Source organism: Euprymna scolopes, chromosome 3 (genome assembly GCF_053919585.1).
Source record: "Euprymna scolopes isolate OS-2025 chromosome 3, ASM5391958v1, whole genome shotgun sequence".
NCBI lineage: Eukaryota > Metazoa > Mollusca > Cephalopoda > Sepiida > Sepiolidae > Euprymna > Euprymna scolopes.
Genome location: NC_136484.1, coordinates 196557112 through 196577122, shown reverse-complemented (window position 1 = coordinate 196577122; position 20011 = coordinate 196557112). Strand labels below are relative to the sequence as shown.

At 33.0% G+C, this 20011-nt stretch overlaps 1 protein-coding gene across 1 annotated transcript in view; it reads left to right on the top strand.

Moving 5' to 3' along the window:
• Window positions 1-20011, top strand: part of LOC145263208 (uncharacterized) — a 291719-nt gene that overhangs the window by 237298 nt on the left and 34410 nt on the right. The window contains exons 18-25 of the mRNA XM_080120287.1: window positions 2135-2288; window positions 7648-7757; window positions 8534-8650; window positions 10034-10115; window positions 12122-12221; window positions 15080-15191; window positions 15745-15848; window positions 16167-16245. Coding sequence (XP_079976413.1) covers window positions 2135-2288; window positions 7648-7757; window positions 8534-8650; window positions 10034-10115; window positions 12122-12221; window positions 15080-15191; window positions 15745-15848; window positions 16167-16245 — 858 coding nt within the window. The remainder of the gene's footprint in view (window positions 1-2134; window positions 2289-7647; window positions 7758-8533; window positions 8651-10033; window positions 10116-12121; window positions 12222-15079; window positions 15192-15744; window positions 15849-16166; window positions 16246-20011) is intronic.

Below are 20011 nucleotides of genomic sequence, written 5' to 3'. Positions count from 1 at the left end.
AAGCTATACCAGTCAGCCATAGAATATCGGTATACAGTACGGTGGAGGGGTACGTCTGGGGACTTAATTCATTTCATTTTTATCTTAACATATCAAAGTGTGGTATCTGTTCTTCAGATGCTGCACTTCAATTTCTTGCTCTCTGTCAGTGGAAGAGAAATCCTTCACGACTGAGGCAATTTTTATTTTTGTTCCTTTTCTCCACATTAAAAAACGACCCTGGTGTCTAACTCTGTCCCGTGGGGAGACATTGTAAATAGGAACAATATTTTCATATTTTTAATCAATTTTAGACAATGTTTTATAAGATAAAGACTGGAAACAAATCTTTGAAGAAATGGAAAAAAAATCTCATCTAAAATGTATTAGAGAAACATTTAAAAAAATATTTACACGGTTTGTACAGACTTGAAAAGGCCTTAAATTTTTACTTTTGCTTTGAAAAGGCCTTATTTCTATTATTACCTTGAAAAATTCTTGAAAATATGGAAACTATATTGAAAATTTCTTGAAAGGGCCTTAAAAATTGTATTTTTTATATCTAGTAAAAAATTTTTGAAATGCTATTAAATTATTTTTAAGTCTTAATAAATATAACATTAAAATATTTTTTCATATTAAAAAAAAATCAAAATACATTCTTCTGAAATTGTATTATTGGGAATACAAGAATAACGTCTCAGATCACAAAACTACCTGGGGTAGATTCAGATCTCTATCTATTTTTGTACTCATAATTTAATTTTTGGGTAGTTGGGGGCACAAGCGGGTGATAATTTGTTGGTTTATAGTTAACACAATACATTAGAGTAGACAGCTTTCTTACATCTGGGGATTTCCACTGTGTATGGGGTAGTTGCAGCCCCATAAATAAAATTACCCCCACCTCTAAAAAATATGGTGAAAGTGCACTTGGGGACCACCCGAATTTAAGATTTACCTTTATCCCGAAAGCCATTCTTAACATGGGGAGGTTGGGGGTGTTTATTCCAAAAAGCATTTTCTTATTTTCAACCTCACCATAATCAACTTCTTAAAGGTAAGAAGTTGATTATGGTGAGGTTGAAAATAAGAAAATGCATTTTGGAATAAACACCCCTAACTTCTACATGTTAAGAATGGCTTTCGGGATAAATACCCTTTGCAGGTAGACAACCAGTTCACATTGACTGTCTTCAGGTGGTCCCCCAGCACACTTTCATCAAAAATACTTTCCTAGTGCAGATGGGACTGTCTAATGGTAAGACCCCCCCCACACACACACACACACAAAAAAAAAAAAAATTGTGACAATTTAAAATTGGGCCAGCCAGACCAAAAACCAAAATGGACAAGACAGCAGCCATCTTGGTTGGAAATTAAAAGCCGTAAATTTTGTTTTGAAAACTTGAATTTTATTTGAAGAAGGCCTTGTAAAACTTTGAAAAGTCATTGAACACTTGCACGAACCCTGATTTATCAGAGCAGTTATATCAGATAAATCCAGAAAAATGTGATATTTTATAAAATTAAAAGTATATAATAAAAAAAAAAATTATTTTATAAATATTTTCTATTTTTATGTTGAAAGTTTTTATTGAATTTCTTAAAATTTCTATTGTTATATCATAATTTGATTTGCTTATAATGTTAAATATCACAACAATATCCCAAAGTTAGATAATAATGGCAGAAATTTGCACTCACATATTGTTTACAAGCCTTTAGTGATTTATCCATATTTGTGCTGTTTCGAAATCAACCTATCTTATTTCCACAACAACTGGGAAATGAGCAAAGGATATACCTCCTCTCTCTCGCTCTCTCTCTCTCTCTCTCTCTCTCTCTCTCTCTCTCTCTCTCTGTACCAATAACTCATTAGTCACTTTTAATTGGATTTTTTTTTTTTTTGGTAACTCTTTAGTACAATCCCAGAATGTGTGGCCTGAAATGTTAACCTAAAATGTTCTTTATTCCTCCCCCTCACCTCTCTCTTATTATCTCTCTCTCTCTCTCTCTCTCTCTATTTAAATGATTCATATTTATCTTGCATTTTGACAACACATTTTTCGTTCTCTCTCTTCCACCCTCCATCTGCTATTATATATATGTTTCTCCCTCATTCACCATCCTCTTCCCTCTGTTCTTCTTACAGTACATGGAAAAAGTCCCCGGTGGACGAAGTGTGTTTCGTACAAGCCGAGCTGAAAATCGACAAGAACAAATGCACGAAGTATTAAAACAGGAAGCAGCTGAGAAACTCTATAATCGATTACAAGCTTCGTTTGGGGATTGCTGTCCCACGCAAGGTACCTCTATCATCCCAGTTTCATTTCTACGATTCAATGCTTGGAATTTTTATTGGAAACTTTTCAACATTTGATTCCAAATTAATCAAAGTCTGCCAATGAGCATTATTTTTTAGTTTTTGCATTAAAAAAAAACTCATAAAAAAAAAAATCATTTTGTACTAATCTTTACTCAAGCGTCGAATTAAAAAAGTCATAATTTTTAATAATTTTATGCCGTTTGATACTCAGCTGCAACAATTCAATGAAATGAACTCATCTATGTTTGGGATTATTCAGATTACTATTTTTATGAATGAACATCTGGTGCAATGGATAAAGGTGTTGATAAACAATCAGTTTAAAGTGATGGTCTTCTGGATCTTAAAGGTTCAATCCTCACTAATATAATAAGGAACACTTCTATTTAGTCATGGTTGACAGAAACAATAATTAATCCTTGTGAATTTAATAAAAGTTTATTTACTAATCGGAGCATGGTTACTGACCAAGTGAAAAGTCTGTATGCAATGCAGGCTGATGATGATGTATGGAAGTGAAAGGTGGCTAATCAGGGTTGAGGACATGCGTTGCATGGATAGAAATGATATGAGAATGATACAATGGATGTATAATGTCAGTGCTCAAGATAGGCTGTGATGACTTCAGAGAAAGATTAAATCTTGACAGTATAGGAAGATGTGTGCAGAAGAATTGGCTTTGAGAGTATGATCACATTGAAAGAATGGATTGGTTCTTGGATCATTAGATGTAACCAGTTGAGGTAGCAGGTTTAATTAACAGAGAAAAGACAAGAAAAACATAAAATGAAGAGATAAAATTGGATCTGGAAAAAAAATTGGATCTAAGACAGACAAATATAAATGAGTTTGACATAAAAAATTTTTTTCAAAAAATGCAACTGAAGATTGAAGGTTACATTGACTGAAACATGAAAATATCAATCAAGATGAGAATAGTAGTGCGAATAATCCAAATTATCAATCATTATCTCAAAAGCAAAACATAATCTATTCTCTTCTGCCACTCAAAAATATGATTTTTTTTTTTTATTTGTTTTTTTTTTTTACATAGGCATCACCACTTATCAAGGTCAAGAGGCCACTCGAGGATAAGGGTTAAAGAGTGTATAGTAGAAATTGGACAATATAGTAACCGTTAGTAATGGAGATTCGGTAAATTTGTTAACTTATATGGAACAGCTCATCAAAAACTTGTTTACGTTAGACTTGAAGACAACCATATTGTAGTCAGCTGGAAAGCAGAAAAACGGAAGACAATTCCATAGGCGTGCAGTTCTAAGAAAGAAGCTTTGCTCATGGAATCTATGCTTAGGTTTAGGCACAGATAAAGAGTGAGGGGAACTAGTGATAGTGTTTTGTGCTAGACGGGTTTTTCTTGTGAAAGTTTGGCGAGAGGGGACCATAGAATGGAGCTCAGCCGAGCACCTGCCATGAAAATAACGATAAAGCAGAGACAAACTCGCAACATTTCTTCTGTGAGAAAGAGGTTGCAGGGAAGAGAAAAGGACATCCCCACAAGGCTACGAAGTCTATTTTGAACTCTATCAAGGCAGGATAAGTCCTTTCTAGCAGCTCCTGCCCAGATATGGCAACAGTACTCCATCCTTGGATGTACCTGGCTCTTATATAGATAGAAAATTGCATCAGTAGTGAGATATCTACTGGATCGATAGAAGGATCCCTCCATTTTTCCAGCAGCCTTGGCAACAGATTTAATGTATGTGTTCCATTTAAGATCAGGAGTAAAGGTCAAGCCCAGAAGCTTGTCAAAACATGAGGCCTCCCCAAGATGAGAGCAATTCATTTCAATTGATGCTAGATGGGGATCAGAGCGTTAATGATGTAAAGATAAAAGCTTGGTTTTAGATGCATTAAAAGTAATAAGCCACCTCTTTCCCCATTGTACCACTTGCTACAGGAAAAGAGGAGAGAATCAGAGAGAACTTGGTCATTTACGGTCTTAGATGTGCTACCATAGATAGTAGTGTCATTAGCATAGATGTCTACGAATGATGTAAGGATGTGATTTGGAAGATCATTAATATAGATCAGGAAGAGAGTTGGGCCCAGGATGGACCTCTGAGGGACTCCAGCATTAATACTAAGAGCTTCTGATTTCTGCCCATCAACCACTACTCTTATGAACCTATCAGAGAGAAATGATTTAATAATTGAGAAGACATTTCCAGCTATACCATAGCTGGAGATCTTGTGAAGTAAACCTTTATGCCATATCTATCTTCATATGTCAAGAGCCATTGCTCTAGAAAGGTAGCCTCCATTGAGAGATTCGCTAATCCTATGAGATATAACTGTAAGCACATCTGCTGTAGATCTAGCAGAACGGAAACCATGTTGCATGTCACTGAGAAAATTATTTTTGCTAAGATAGTTGATTACTTCTCTATTTAACACAGATTCCAGCAACTTACTCATGACGCACAGGAGACTTATTGGGTTGTACTGTGAGGGAGATGAGTGATCACCTGAATTCTTAAATACAGGGCATACTGATGAGATTTTCCACGGTGACGGGAAGCAATTCTCCTTAAGATAACATTTAAACAGTTTCGTAAGGATGGGCGCAAGTTCTGGCTGAAGTCTTTTGAGTACTATAATTGGAATACCGTTTGGGCCGGTTGTTTTACTGGAATCAAGGTTTTTTATTAGCTTAGCAACATCACATACAGATATTTGTACATCACATAGCATGCTTTCTGATACAGGAGGAAATATTGGAGGTTGGCAGCCTTGATCGCGAAGGTTAGAATTAGCTGCAAAGTTCTTGGCAAAGAGTTTGGCTTTATCTGATGCTGACAAGATTAACTCAGATCCATTGATGATAGTTGGGATAAAGCACATGCTTCTGTTCAGGATTCTGTTTGCTATTTGCAAAAACTGGTGGGAACCAAACCGCTGATCAGCTACTTTGAACTTGACGGACTGAGCATACAACTCTCTTGCGTTCTTTATTACCGTTTTACAGTGGTTGCTGGCAGTTCTGAAAGCGGCTTTGGTCTCAGTACATCTATTACGTTGGAAGCAATGGAAAAAGTAATTTCTATGTGCAATGATAGCAGCACATTCCGGAGAGAACCACGGCTGGCTGTTAGATTTTTGCTGGAATTTTTTCGAGGGTATGAAATGGTCTATACCTATAATTAACCATTCTGTCAGGTCTGATACTATAGAGGACACATCCTTTTTAAACATGGAACGCAGAGGTAGATTTGATATAAATGTGTGGAAGCTATCCCAGTCAGCCATAGAGTATCGATATACTGTATGATGGAGAGGTACATTTGGGGACATTACATTTCATTTTTATCTTAACTCATACAACTGAGTGGTCGGAAGATTCAAGTGGAGACAGAACAGAAGCTGAACACAGTTCACAGCAAGTTGTGAGAAAGAGGTCTAGGAGACTTGCATACTGGCCGTCAGTATCGGGAACATGGGTGAGTTCATGAACAATCTGAGTGAGGTCATAAGCAACGGAGAAATCATGACAGAACCTCCCCTCATCATCGGTCTTGTTTGAGTGAGTTAGTCATTCGACATTGTGAACATTGAAGTCTCCACAGATATGAATATTAACTGAAGGATAAGTAGATAGGACGTGGTCAATTTTCTCAGATATGCTTTTAAAGATAGTAACTCCGCTGTTGTGGGGGCTATAGAGAGCAAATATAAATGCAGTAGTTTGAGCTAGTGCAACCCAGAAGCACATATAGGGTAAGTTAAGATCTTCTCTGGAGATGTCCCTACCACATGGAAAGCCATCTTTTATATAGGCACATATTCCATGCCCATGGCGATCTTGGGGGTCAGATTTAGAAGTTAAATTAGAGTATCCTTTAATTACAAACTCATCTAGGGAAATGGTTTCAACCGTAAAGAATGATCGGAGTAACAAGTGCATTACATCATACATTTATATTGTACGTTTGCTTTAAAAGAACATTTGCCACTTCTACACTATCAGAACAGAATTTCAGAAATCATAAAACTGAATTTTACATGAAAACGATGGCATCTACGTATTCCTAATATTTTTAAGAGTATTATATCAAAAATCGATAAGATAGAAAATTTTTTATTAAAGAAAATAGAAAATAGAATTTCAAGAAAATGATCGTATTTGCTTATGCACAGAAGAGTTCAAAAGGGAAGTAATTTTCCATTTCGATTTATTTCATAAAAACAAGATGGCCACTGACATCAATTAAAGTTGGGTTTTTTTTAATAATTCAGTAAAATTCAGGTCATTTCAACTGCATAATTTGGAAGCTAACATTGTCATTTATTAGAATTGACAAAAAAAATCAGTTGAAGCCATTGGTTTTTATCTGAAAACTCCATTTATCGAATACAACATTTGGTTCCAATAGTGTAGAAGCGCCGAACATTTAACAGCTTGTCTATTTCTTTTTTCATCAATAAAAAGAAATTAGAATAATGTTTTCTTTTCATGTTTTTTTTTCATTGCATTTGCTGTTATTATTATGTCAATTCATCTACTTTGTTTCAAATTCCAATAATCTTAATCCAATTTGTACTTGTATTGGCATTAACCTGGGGTGGATTAAGCTGGCTTCAATGGTATTAACCGTATCCAATTTATCAAACAAGATTTGATGCCTCCTTTAAGGGTATCTGCATGTGTAATTGTGAGCAAGGGTTGCGCATTCCCCAACCCCATCTCTCCTGAATCAACATTGTTTGAGTCCAGTGGCAAAAAGAGGTTAAGTATAACTGGAAACAATGCTGAGATAAGTGGAGAGCACATACAGCACCTGGAATTCCCAAATGGTCACCCATTTTAATACTGACCAGGCACAATGTTGCTTAATGGCATAATCACATTGACACACCAGTTACTGTTAAATCAAACAAGACAATAAAAAAATGACCTCTTACAAGTAATATAGAGAATAATAACGTGGTTCATTTGGTTAAAGTTTCCATGAACGAGACGAGAGATCAGACTTCAATCTTTGATCAAGTAATATCAAAGACTTCTAAAAATGATACCTGATGCACTTTTTTAAACATGCAGCACTATGAGATTTAGATCAAGAGTAAGTGGAGTAATCCTTAGAAATGAATTGTGCCCTTCCCTACATCATGGTATAGTAGCTAATGAGAAGAAAATTTCCAGGGTCATCCTTGACTATGGTTGAGCACATTACAATTCTTCTAGGATATTGTGTTAAGAATTCGAATCAAAATGGATATTGATTGTGATTGTAGAAATTTACTTTTTTTTTTTTTTTTTTTTTATACACATTTTGTAAAAAAAAAACTGATTTGAGAAAACCTCTTTTTGTTTGTAGTTCCAAAGAAACAGCGTAAAAATTGGTGCCAAGAAGAAGTCCGACACCTGGATACAGGTCAAGAGCTTTATGAAGCCATGACATGTGCATTGCAACCTGACGCTTTTCTTGTTTGTATTTTCATCTCATATTATTTACTACTTTGATTTATTGTCATTAAACATTGATTTTAGTTGTTTTTTATGCTCTTTTGAATTATTTCTTTCTTTGTTTCTGTAAAACAGTTTCGTCATTGCTTATATAGAATGACCATTCATCATCGTCAAATTGAAACAAGCTTTTCTGGCTTCAAGTCAAATATATCTGAAAATATTAGCAATGTATGTTCAACTAACAATTCAAATATACTTCAATTATTTTCGCATAGAAATTTAAAAATGTTTAAAATATTTCATAGAAATCCTTGTACTTTCTTTAAAGAATTCCGAGAAAAATGAGGACAAAATTTTATGTAAATATTTTTTTAAAATCTTTTATTTACTAATCTTCAAAATTCTACATAAGAACTGCATGATTTTATGAAAGTTACAACATGAGTTAACCTGGTTAAATCAATATATTAGAATGGTTTATTGTGGTAACCTTAAACTAACAAATTTTTTTTTTTTTGTCAGTGTGATATTTGTTATTTCCTAATGATATTTTCTTTATAATAATCAACTGATTAAATGCGTGATTAAATGTCATACAATGACCTTTCTAGAAAAGTGCAAATAAAATGATTGACATATGCTTATAAAGAAAGGTTGTCTTTAGATGAAACATTTGAATAAAATGATACATCACTGTTTCTTTTAGAGTCTCTACTTTATCACAACGCCCCCCCCCCCCCGCCCAGTCTCTGGCACCCATCTGCGATTTACTCTAAGCATTTTTCTTTTTTCAGGATTGCCTTTCACAATCACAACTGGTGATGCTGACAGATTACAAGAGGATTGCAGAAGAACTCAAAGCTCAGCAAATGAAGGATGAATTCCAGAAGGCTGTTTCTAGTGAAGAACATGTACGTTAACATCAGTATGTTGTTGCACATCATCTTTTTGTAACTGATGATGCAACGAGATGAAGAATTGTTTTGAATATGTGCTTAGGTGATTACATTTACATTGCAACCACAGCACACTGCAGACATGTTATGAGTAATCTATATATATAAAAGGCAAAAGTGTTATTATAAGAATTAATTATCTGACAGCAATTGCAAAACAAAATGAAAAAATAAATAGAAAACTTCTGGATTTTTTCTTTTATTTTTTTTCACCCTAAACATATATTTTGGATTTAAAGGTTTATCTGCAGTTTGTTTTTGTAGCAATTTGATGATGAATATACTTGATTTGATGATGAATATAGTTTTTATTTCCTTATCATATGTTTATTATGATTGGAAAGTTTTTCTTTCTTACATAATTGTAAATGACGTCAAATTACATATTCACTCTGTTTGTGGCGAACGCAATGAACAATACAACTGCTGATTCTTTATATAACGTGATTTACATTTATGCACATAGATCAACGCGAATGATGCTGAAAATCTTTTTCCGTCATTTTTATCTTCTTTTTGTTTCTTGTGCCATTTGCTTCCTATGAAATGTCAAATCATTTAACTCATTAGAATAGACAAAATACAATTTAAATAATTATTTGATCATTAAAATTTATCCTGAATGTGATGTAGCTCAAATATTGCACCACCATCGACAACCTCTGCACCATCGACAACCTCTGCACCATCGACAACCTCTGCAAGCGCAGGATCAAATGGAAGATATGCCAGACTATTTTGAGATCTGTCGCTTTGTATAGAAAGAAAATGAAGCGACTATTCACCATTATCGAAACTAAAATGCTCAGTTGGATTTTGAGAGTAACGCTATTCAATCACTTCTGTAATGACAACATCCAAAGGAATCGCCAGGAAATGACTAGGAGGATGGGCCACTAATGAGATGTATAGATGATGATCATCATAAAACTTTCACGTAGGCCAACCCTGTGAATGTGCCAAGTGAAAACAAAAATTCTTTAGACGAATACAAGGAGATTAAAATTTACTCCGAAACCAATTATCAATTTTTTGACTTTCCGAAATAATTTTGATTCATATTTGTACAATATTTGAAGTTTTAAACTTTTTAAAATTAAATTTAATTTTGCTAAAATGAAATCATTTATTTGGGTGATAGAATAAGTTTATCATTAAATAATTGGCAAATGTTCTATCAATGTTCAATTTGTTTTGTATAAAATCATATGTTTTTGAACGAATTTATGAAATCCAGAGTTTGTTTTGATGGTTGTCATCTACAAAAATCCATTTGGATTTGGGAATTTTTGGTAAAATTTAAATTTTTGAGGATTTTATTTTCATCTCTTCTTTCAGTCGAACCTGAAGAGGAATGTCACTCCTGTGATGAAAGTAAGACTGATGGGCTGCAGCCAGTTGGATCGGCAGCAGAAAGCAAGTATGTGGCACATTTCACCACCACCCCCTCCACTTACCCTAACTTTTCATGATTCACACAAGATAATTTCGTTTTTGATGCATTTACAAGATACTGCACCCTTCTTTTAACAGAAGATATTTTGATATTTGTGCAGAATTTGAACCACACGTAACTAACACGTAACTAACTGTCCACTTGGCTTTACTTGAACCATGATGTCACCATGCGCTCATGTTTGATTGTAATCTGACGTAAGACACCAATCAGCAAAGGAGCAGATGATTTTTGAGGAAAATGATGGAAAAACAATTAATAAATGCAAGACCAGCCAAGAACTTCTCGACAGTTATTTTTTCGAGTTTATATGGAGACAGAAATTTGGTAATGATCCTTAAATCTGCATCTTAAATCATATATCGGAAAGCGACCTGGTTGTCTCTTCTCACCCCACTTTGACATTGTCTGATGCAACTGTAGAAAAGTCTATCTAATCCAAAGGGAATATCCCAACTCTTAATTCAATATAATCAAAAGAAAAAATAGAAAATAGAAACGATCGAAAAACACATAAGAAAGTTTTTTTGTGTTTTTTTTTAACTTTTGTTAAAAATAATCTGGAAAACACAAGCAAATGGTTATCTTATTAATTTTGTTCAATTTTGTTTGACATAAACAAAAAATGATTTAAAAAATATTATTTATTTGTTTATTTTTTCACTTAAAAAAATATTTGTTACAAGAATAAAACAAATTGTTATGGTAGGTCATTATTTGTTTTTTATTTTTGTTATATTTTTTCTAGTGATTTTATTATATTTAAATGTTTTGTTCAGTATTTTCTTGGAGTAGCATTGTTACGCTTTGATAGTCGGCAATGCTTGGCGAAAGCTGGCAGTTGACATCATGTTTGGAGCAAAGCCGAGTGGCTAGTTACGTCTGGTTAAAATTCTGCACAAGGACTGATATTTTTTATGGAAAACAAGTCTTAAATGAAATTAAAAACCAATGAAGTAGATACAAAGTCTTGTTTTTTTGTGAATTTTTTTATTTGCATTCTTTGCTATTGTTACTTTGATTGCAATCAAGACTATGTCCATCTTTAATAATAAAAACTATTTTCAGTATCGAATGAAATATGCAGTATATTCATCTTTGTTGTTTTAATGACAGCATTTTAGCTGAAAGTAAATGAAAAAAAAAACAGTCTTTTAGGTTATAGTCAGCTAACATACTGCCTAACTTCCAGCGTGGCTGCTACTGGAAGCAGTAAGAGGGCAAATCAGTTTCTTCACTTTTATTGTTCTTCAGTATTTCTATTGTGAAGCAATTTATTGAAATAAGATATGAGAAAAGGACATTGAAAAGTATGCAATAAAAATTATAAAAAGATAAAAATAAAAATTGGTCTTTATTTGCACTTTTAATAACAAAATTAAAAAATAAAAGTTTTTATTTGGAATTTTATAATATAAAGTTAATGAAATTATAAAAATAGGTTTTTTTTATTATTTCAAAAATTAAAGTATTTTATTTGAATTTATATGAATAAATGTTTATGAAAGTATAAAATAGAATTATTGAAATCAAAATAACAGAATTTCAAACATCATAAAAAAACGCATCCAATACATAATCATAATATTTCCAACATAGTTTTAAAAGATTTTAAAAAGTGTTTTCAATAATTCTCAAAAAAAAGATAAAACTAATTTTAATAATTCAATTTCAATAATTCTTAATGAAAATAAAATCTAAAAACTTTTCAATGATTATTAAATAAAAAAGAATGATTGGGAAAAAGTAATAAAAAAGCGTATGTACACAGGGGAGATATAGGCGTCAGAGAAAAAAAGAGAAAGAACTGATTTGCCTTGTCCCCACTTCCGGTAGCAGTCACACGAGAAGTTAGGAAGTATGTTAGCTGACTATAACCATCTTTTTATTTGAATTAATTTTTAGTTTCTTGTGTTTCACTAGTATTTTCTCTGCTTGAATAATTATTAGCTTTTATTACTCCTCCCCAGGCACTATTTTGACAATCTGGAGACCTTCTGAAGATCTGCAACAGTTGCTTCAGGAAGGAAAACGTTTTCGCTTATATAATGTCATACCATCACCTGCCAGGTATGAAATAAACTCTTTTATTCAACACAATTTCATTCCCTTCCACCAAAAGAAATCCACTTGCATGTATATAATAAAGTTGAGTCGGTTTCTATCTTAAATTGTTCTATTATGATAAATATTTGATTTTGACTGTTCATTGGTTCAGAAAGCTGTTGCTCTATGTTTCTTCCAGGACTCTCAGCAAAATCTTTTTGGCCAGTGTTCATTCTGCCATCTTGCATAGCAGTGAGACATGAGCCCTAAACAATTCAGATTTTCAATGGTTTTAGCATAATGACGGCCATGATCAGGTACATGTGCGACAAAAAAATAGAGGAAAAAATCTCTTCAACCGTGCTTCATCAGAAGCGTGGTATTAGCAGGATTTTTTATGCTTTACCCTCTGTCTCAAGTTGTTTGACCCTGTACAGTATTGTACCTCCTACAACAACTTATATAACACACCTGGATTCTCCAGGTACTAGAGTATGTGGTAGACCAAAAACCTGGCTTCAGTGCATAAAAAGTGATTTGATTGTATGCAGCATGACTGATATCAACCCTTTAGCTTCAACTGTATGGAGAGCAGACATGAGATGTTGTCTACCTCACGACCTCAGGGATACTTGCAGAATTTTAAATACATAAATTCGATGATGATTTTAAGAGAGATAATGACGGTTTTATAGCAGAATCTATTGGCCTCTTTCTAAATACGATAAATCAAAATTTGGATGCTACAATTTCTTATAGTTTACAGAAGTGGACAAAGTTAGATTAGTTCTAAGTAGATTCGCTTCTTGTGTTGATGAGATTTCAAAGGTTTTTTGTTAAAAAATTTTTCAAAGTACAGGGTGGAACTATAAAATTGTCGCCCTGGAAAAGACATGATTCCATTTCCATTTGATGAAGACCAGTTTTCTCTTTTTGTTGCAGACCATCTACTAGTTGGCCAGTTGTGTACAAATCGCACGATAGGAGCCTTCTATCATGTCTAAAAGTGACATAATATTCAATGAGAGAGATTGAAACAGCGCTGGTTTATTTATTTATTTTTTTTTTTTTTACATGAAGGTCACCACTTATCAAGGCCCAGGAGCCACTTGGGGATAACGGTTATTTTGTGTACAGTAATCAATGGAACACCTCATGCTCTCTACTGATCCAAGTTATGACATCAGAACTATTACAAACACTCTCAAAATGCATCGCTGGATTGTCATAAATAACAGGGATGTGCCCTTGGCGATGAAAAGTTCCGGCCACAGTTATGGTCTTTGGTATGGTTTCAAGTGGGAGCCACATAATGCTACCTCACATCTTTGAAATCGGCGTGAAAGTCAACACCAAAGTGTACCTGGATGTGTTGAAGAGTCTTGTGATCCTCTAGTGCAATCAGGTGGCCGCTGGCAGATCTTGGGTATGGCAACAGGACTCCGTACTAGCCCATAAGTTCAAAGAAACCCAGACTTGGCTTCAGTAGGAATACTATGACTTTATACCCTTCTCTCACTGGTCCCTCTCCTCCCCCAACATGAACCCACTGGACTATTTCGTTTGGTCATACGTCGAGAACATCACCAACATGACCTCCCAGAACACCAAAACAGGCCTGATTGCTGTCATTTGCCAAGTATTTGTCGAGCTCCCACTGTTACAAGAAAAAGGGTCCCCCTTTTCTTGTAAATAAGAAAAACATTAGATAAGTGGAAAATGAGATTAAGATAGACCGAGATTCGAACCTTGTAAGCAAGGTTCAGATATAGATTCAGAAAATGAAATGTTGGAATTTAGCATTGTAAAATTTCATATAAAATAGTTTAGATATTGTTTGTTTGTAAAAAGAATTTAATTGTTCATTCTTTTATGGAAATTGAATTAAAATGGTCAGCTAAAAAAATAATGAACAATACAATTTAAATATAATGAAAAATAGGTTAGTGAGAATTTTTTGTCTGCAGAAGTGTGTTTGGGAACATGTGCTGAGCCACGTATGTTTAAGCCACGTGTCAATCACATTTGAAACTACACGTCTGATGTCATAGAAAAAGGAATTCTCAATATAGGAGCTAGTTTAGTCAGAATCAGGGTCAGAGAGTTGGCAGTCGGGAAGACAGGTTCGAACAGTCAGCAGAGTCAGTCGGACAGAGCTGACATGATCAGAGGAGGGTCCCTTTAGTAGCGAAGGGAGAACGTTTAATCATGTAGAAAGACTTTGAATTTCTTGACGTCATCATCATTCGACTGGTCGATCTGATAATAAAGAAGTTATCATGTTTTTGTAAAACTGTCGACTTCGTGTCGTCATTCAACAGCAAAAGGTAATGTATGAAACATCCTTAATATGAACTTTGTCTCCCTCGTTGTTATTATGAACTTTATGTAACTTACAAGAAATGTATCTCTCTCTCTTATCATGTCAACCGTATAAATGTATCTTCCCCTCATCAATATGAATGCCCCCATCCTATCTCTTTAATATGAAATTCCCAGCTATACAACACCACCAACGCTTGTGGAAATGACATGCTCCCAGTTTCAGACCCATATCAAGGCAGTGATTGAGGATGAAGGCAGCTTCATTGAATAGATATCAGCTCTACTATATAATCAAGTTACTTGAATTGATTTTTTTCAATAAAAGTTCTAAAATAAAGCTAATGTTTTTTTTGTTTTTGTTTTTTAGGATGACAATTTTATGGTTCCCTCTTGTAAATAAAACAGTTTAGTTTATTTATTTATTTATTTTTTTATTTATTTTTTTTTTTAATTTTTTTTTTTTATTTATTTTACTAATTTACAGTTTTTTTACTCATTTAAGATTGTTTTTTACTTGCAAAAGTGGCAAATTTTGATTTTTCAATCTTTCATTTCAGATCTTTTTTTCTCTCTGGCCTCGACGTCCATCTTACTGTTACTCGATCAACTCATTTTGAATCTCTTAAAATCCATCCCAGCATTCCTGTGGATCTCTTTCAACCACGAAAGGTCAGGATTTAGTCTATTTCTTTCTCTTTCTACTTCCCATTCTCGTTCTCTCTTTCTCACTCCAACAACCTTTACAGAAATTCTTACATTTAAAATGGTTATTTGTTACCCAATTAAATTTCCTGACAAAAATTGGGTCGAGATTCAGTATGAATTTTCATAATGGGAAAATAAAAAATTTTTTCCTAATGACTAAAACAGATTTTTTTATGACTTCATTTCTAAATTTTGAAGAAGTCCTTCAACAACAGAATTGATTTTTTTTTAAATTGTTTTCTTTTTTAACAACTGTTGTTTTTGTAGCAAATACCATTTAAACTTTCAATTTTTTTGCTAAAATAAATTATTAATTTTTGATATGTTCAAAATTTGTCAATTGTTTCTTGCAAAAAAAAGATTAAATATTGTGTTATCTTAAAACATTTTGTGTGTGATTTGCCTGTTACTATGACTTTCTTAAAAGATGTTTTGGTTTTCTAACCAAACTTACTTCAAATTCCTGTTGGATTTTCTTTTCCTTGAGCATATTTTTTTTTTGTTCACTTTCTTTTAGATTTCGTCGGCTGTTGAACTGCAGACTAAGTCTGATGAAGAAAATCAACTGGAAGTCGATGTGACTGGAATTGTGCTAAGAATTACCAAAACGGTCAATGCTAAGTAAGTCAGCAATATTTCAATTTAATCAACTTGAGATTTTTTTCTGATTGACATTTTCTCCTCAAAAACACAAAAAACTTTTTTTTGCTTTTGTTTTGTTAAATTCTTCAGTTATATATTTCCTCCATCTTGGCTCTTTATCTAAACACAATCTTTACTACAATTGTCCCAAGTTGTATTTTAATTAATTTGATTTGTGAATGATTCATATTTGAAATATTACATTAAACTATTTTCTCAACATTTATGAAACATTAGTTTTTTTTTTTTTAATTTTTTATTTACAAAAATGAAATAATTTTTGTTTTCATTTTGCAGCCAAAGAAAACTGGAATTGCTTTATGCTGTTGATACAGAAGGGAATATTTTTGCTTTGCGTTTTTGGGGTGGTTTACAGGTAAGAAAAAAAACATGGTCTAAAAAGTCTCTCTCATACCACCCGGCATTACCCAGTTGTAAAATATGCTTAAATATTTTATTTTAATTCATGCAAATTTCTTATTTGTTATTCTAGAGCCAATTCTTTATTGATTATCATCCAATGTACAGTTATGCTTTCTAAAGTTATAAAAAAATATGATTTGAGTACCATCCGCTACAATCGGAACCAGAATGTTTAGTGCTCCATCCTTAGTCATTATTTATATCTCCAGTGTCGTTACTGTCTGAGCTACCAACAAATGGGTACAAAAGGAAAAGTTAATTGACTTTGAGCTATGAATGTTTAATTTTGAGCATGTGTAAATGTAACAGCAGGAGTTTTATTCAACTGTTTTGTTTTCAATTGTGACCCCTTAGCAGCAATTTTTGCCTGCTAAAAACCAATTCCAAAATGTACTACAGATCTAAATACCCTATATAACAAATTTCTACTCTGTAGACTAAATATTCAGAGAGGAGTTTAGTAGACTTCTCACGCACACACTGACATGGTCACTTTTATATATATATATATATATATATATGCAAATATTTCTGTATGCTAGAACATTTTCTCTTAAATTCTATACAATTATGTAGAATGTAGAAACTATGTATAAATAGAATTCAACATAATAGAGAAATGAAACCAATCATCTAATAATAAAGCCAATAATTAATTAATGCTTGTTCTATAAAAGAATATGCAAATTAGTTAACCTTCACATAGACGCTCGCATATTCATTGCGGAGTTCATTTTAATAATTTTTTAATAGAAAAACTAGACTTTTAATATCAGTTTCTGAGTGAAAAAAAACTCTCAACTTTATAGGGATATAGACATATAATTCTACCTCGTTTTAATTTTCCGTAGTACTTTTTTATCTTCCTTACCCCTCACTCACTTACACCCTTTACCCACACCTTCCTCATGCATTTGTCCCACCTCCACTACTTGCCTTCTAATCTCTTCACGTCTCCATATATTCAACCCGCTACATATAGCCTTAACCCTACCTTAGATTTGCTGCTTTCCTTGAAATATGTTCCAGACTTCACTGTGTAAAATGTCCAATAAAACTCATTTACACCAACTGAACAAATTAGCCAAATATCTTGGTTCCACTTTGATAATTTTTTTGTGTTCTTAGTTTTATTAGCATGCTTATCCACTATTCCATAAATTAATATTTCATTTTCTTTGAAATTTTCATTTCATATTTAGGGTTTTTAATGCAAAAAAGTTTCTACTTCAGTAGTATTTATCGATTAATATCCTCTATCTTCAACAGAAAGATGGCCCGCTTCTAATTCTACATAATGTTAGTCAACCTATCCCATAGTAAATGTTCCAGTTGACACTTTAAGTCAAGAAATTAAAATTAATATTATAATTACCACAGCATGTGTATATAATCAGCATGTTGGTCCATTTAATGTTGGGTTCGTCATGACTTGTTTGAGTCATATTCCTTGAGAATCAAAGTCCATGAAATTCTATAGGTTCTGAGAAATTTATTTAGCCAATCAACACTGGTGTTCTGACTTCCTTACTTCTTCCACAGTTCTCATCATCCCTCACAGACTCCCTGCCTTCCTTTCTGGCCATTTTGTAGGATTTTTTACCTCTTTCGTGCCCCTGGAGACGCAACAGAAATTTTTGCAAAATATTTTTGGTACTTGTACAGTTTAATCAAGACATTAAAAAATGAAAATATCAAAGAAAGGATCCTAAAAAAAAATTAATTTAATTTGATCAAGTAGTTTTTTTTGGGTTTTTTTTTACAGCAAAAAAACAATTTGTTATGATACTGAGCAAAAGGTTTAATTTTTAGGAAGAAAAGCTAGTGATAAAGATGGGGATGAGTGTCGGCGCTTTATATGGAGTTATCTCCCCGTGGCGTGTTAAAAATTTCCATAATGCCTGACTCCAACGCGCTCTCATAAAAATGTGTTTTTCCACTGTAAAAAAAAAAAAAAATACTTGATCAAATTAAATGAATTTTGTTTTTAGGATCCTTTCTTTGATATTTTCATTTTTTAATATCTTGATTAAACTGTACAAGTACCAAAATTTCTGTTGCGTCCCCAGGGACTCAAAAGAGGTAAAAAATCCTACAAAATGGCCAAAAGTTAGATTTTTCTGAAACTTGGCCAAAATATGGAGCCCATTGTTCTTAATATAAATCCAGTATGGATGACCTTAGCAAAATTCTGGTTCACGTCCCTTGGGACTTTGTGGCTCTTTTTTCATATTTCTCAACAAAAACTTGATATGTCTGACTATATAGTGGTTTTTCACAATGGTCAACTCAAATATACCTGAAACTGCACCGTTTTCCATTTACACTGAGATTCAGCATTCTCTTAGAGGCTCAAAAATAGTCAAAAATGCCCCAAAATGGCCAAAAATGACACTTTTTGCCCCATAGCATTTGATCCATCCATTAGATTTTCATGAAACTTGGCTAAAATGTGGAAGCCATTGTTCTTAATATAAATTCAGTATGGGTGACCCTAGCAAAGTTCTGGTTCCCATCCCTTTGAGACTTTTAGAGCTAAAAAAAAAAACATGCCTTTTTGAGCTATTTTTTTCATATTACTCAAAAACTTGATATGTATGCCTAAATAGTGGTTTTCTATGGTGCTGAATTCAAATATATATGTCTTAAGGCATGAAACTGCACCGTTTGTCCATTTTTCACTGGGATTCGGCATTCCCAGGAACTCAAAAGGGATCACAAATGCCCCAAAATTGCCAAAAATGACACTTTTTACACGATAACTTTTGCTTCATCTATTAGATTTTTCTGAAACTTGGTGAAAATGTGAAGGTAACATTGGCCCTTCATACTTCTCACATTCATCATTTCTTCACTATTTTTTTATGGTGTCATGTCGCATGCAGCACCAGAGGGGGAACACATACGTGCAGCTTGTTTATTCTAGTATTCATTGTCTTTAAAAAAAAATAGTATGCAAAATCATCTTTTTTTTTGTTTTTTGTTTGTTTGTTTTTCAACGTTTATTTTTTTAAAATGACGATGACTTCCTAGCATGAATGAATAAACTTGTTTGCTTTTTTTTTGAATTTCATAATTGATGAAGAGACTAATGAAATGTTGTTACAAAAAAAATAAGGACAATGAACCCAAAATTTATTAATTGGAAACTAAATTTTAATTAAACAACAAAAGAGAACTAAAAGTTTTCAATTCAATTTATCATCATGGCAAACAAAAAGGAACTTTGATATGTTAAATGTCAACAAAGTAATGTCTAACTTTATTTAATTGAATGCATTTCCTTAACTAGCAGTTGCTTCTGGCATTTTTTAAATGATCCTATTTCTACTCTACACTACTGATCATATCTCTTTCAAATATTTGTGTCTATCTACCTGACCTGACTGACGAACCCACCATCTACTCTGGCTTGCAATGAGCCTAGGGTTAGGCCTTGTCATTAGATGTGTTTCTACTAATATTTTGTTTAATTATTGATTTTTGAGTGAGTATTAAAAGTTCTCATGCAGTTCTTATGATCACTATTTTGTTAAAATTCTAACTAAAGAGTGTATACATTGTTTATTTTGAAGCAAAAATTACTTTAAAATATGTTAAAACACAAAAACAACTTATCCAGGTAGGTAGAAGAGTAACTTATCTGGCCTTTGGTAACATTTATTTGTTGTATATTCATTTTTTTTATTCCTTCTTTTGTTGGCTCTTGTTAAAAATGC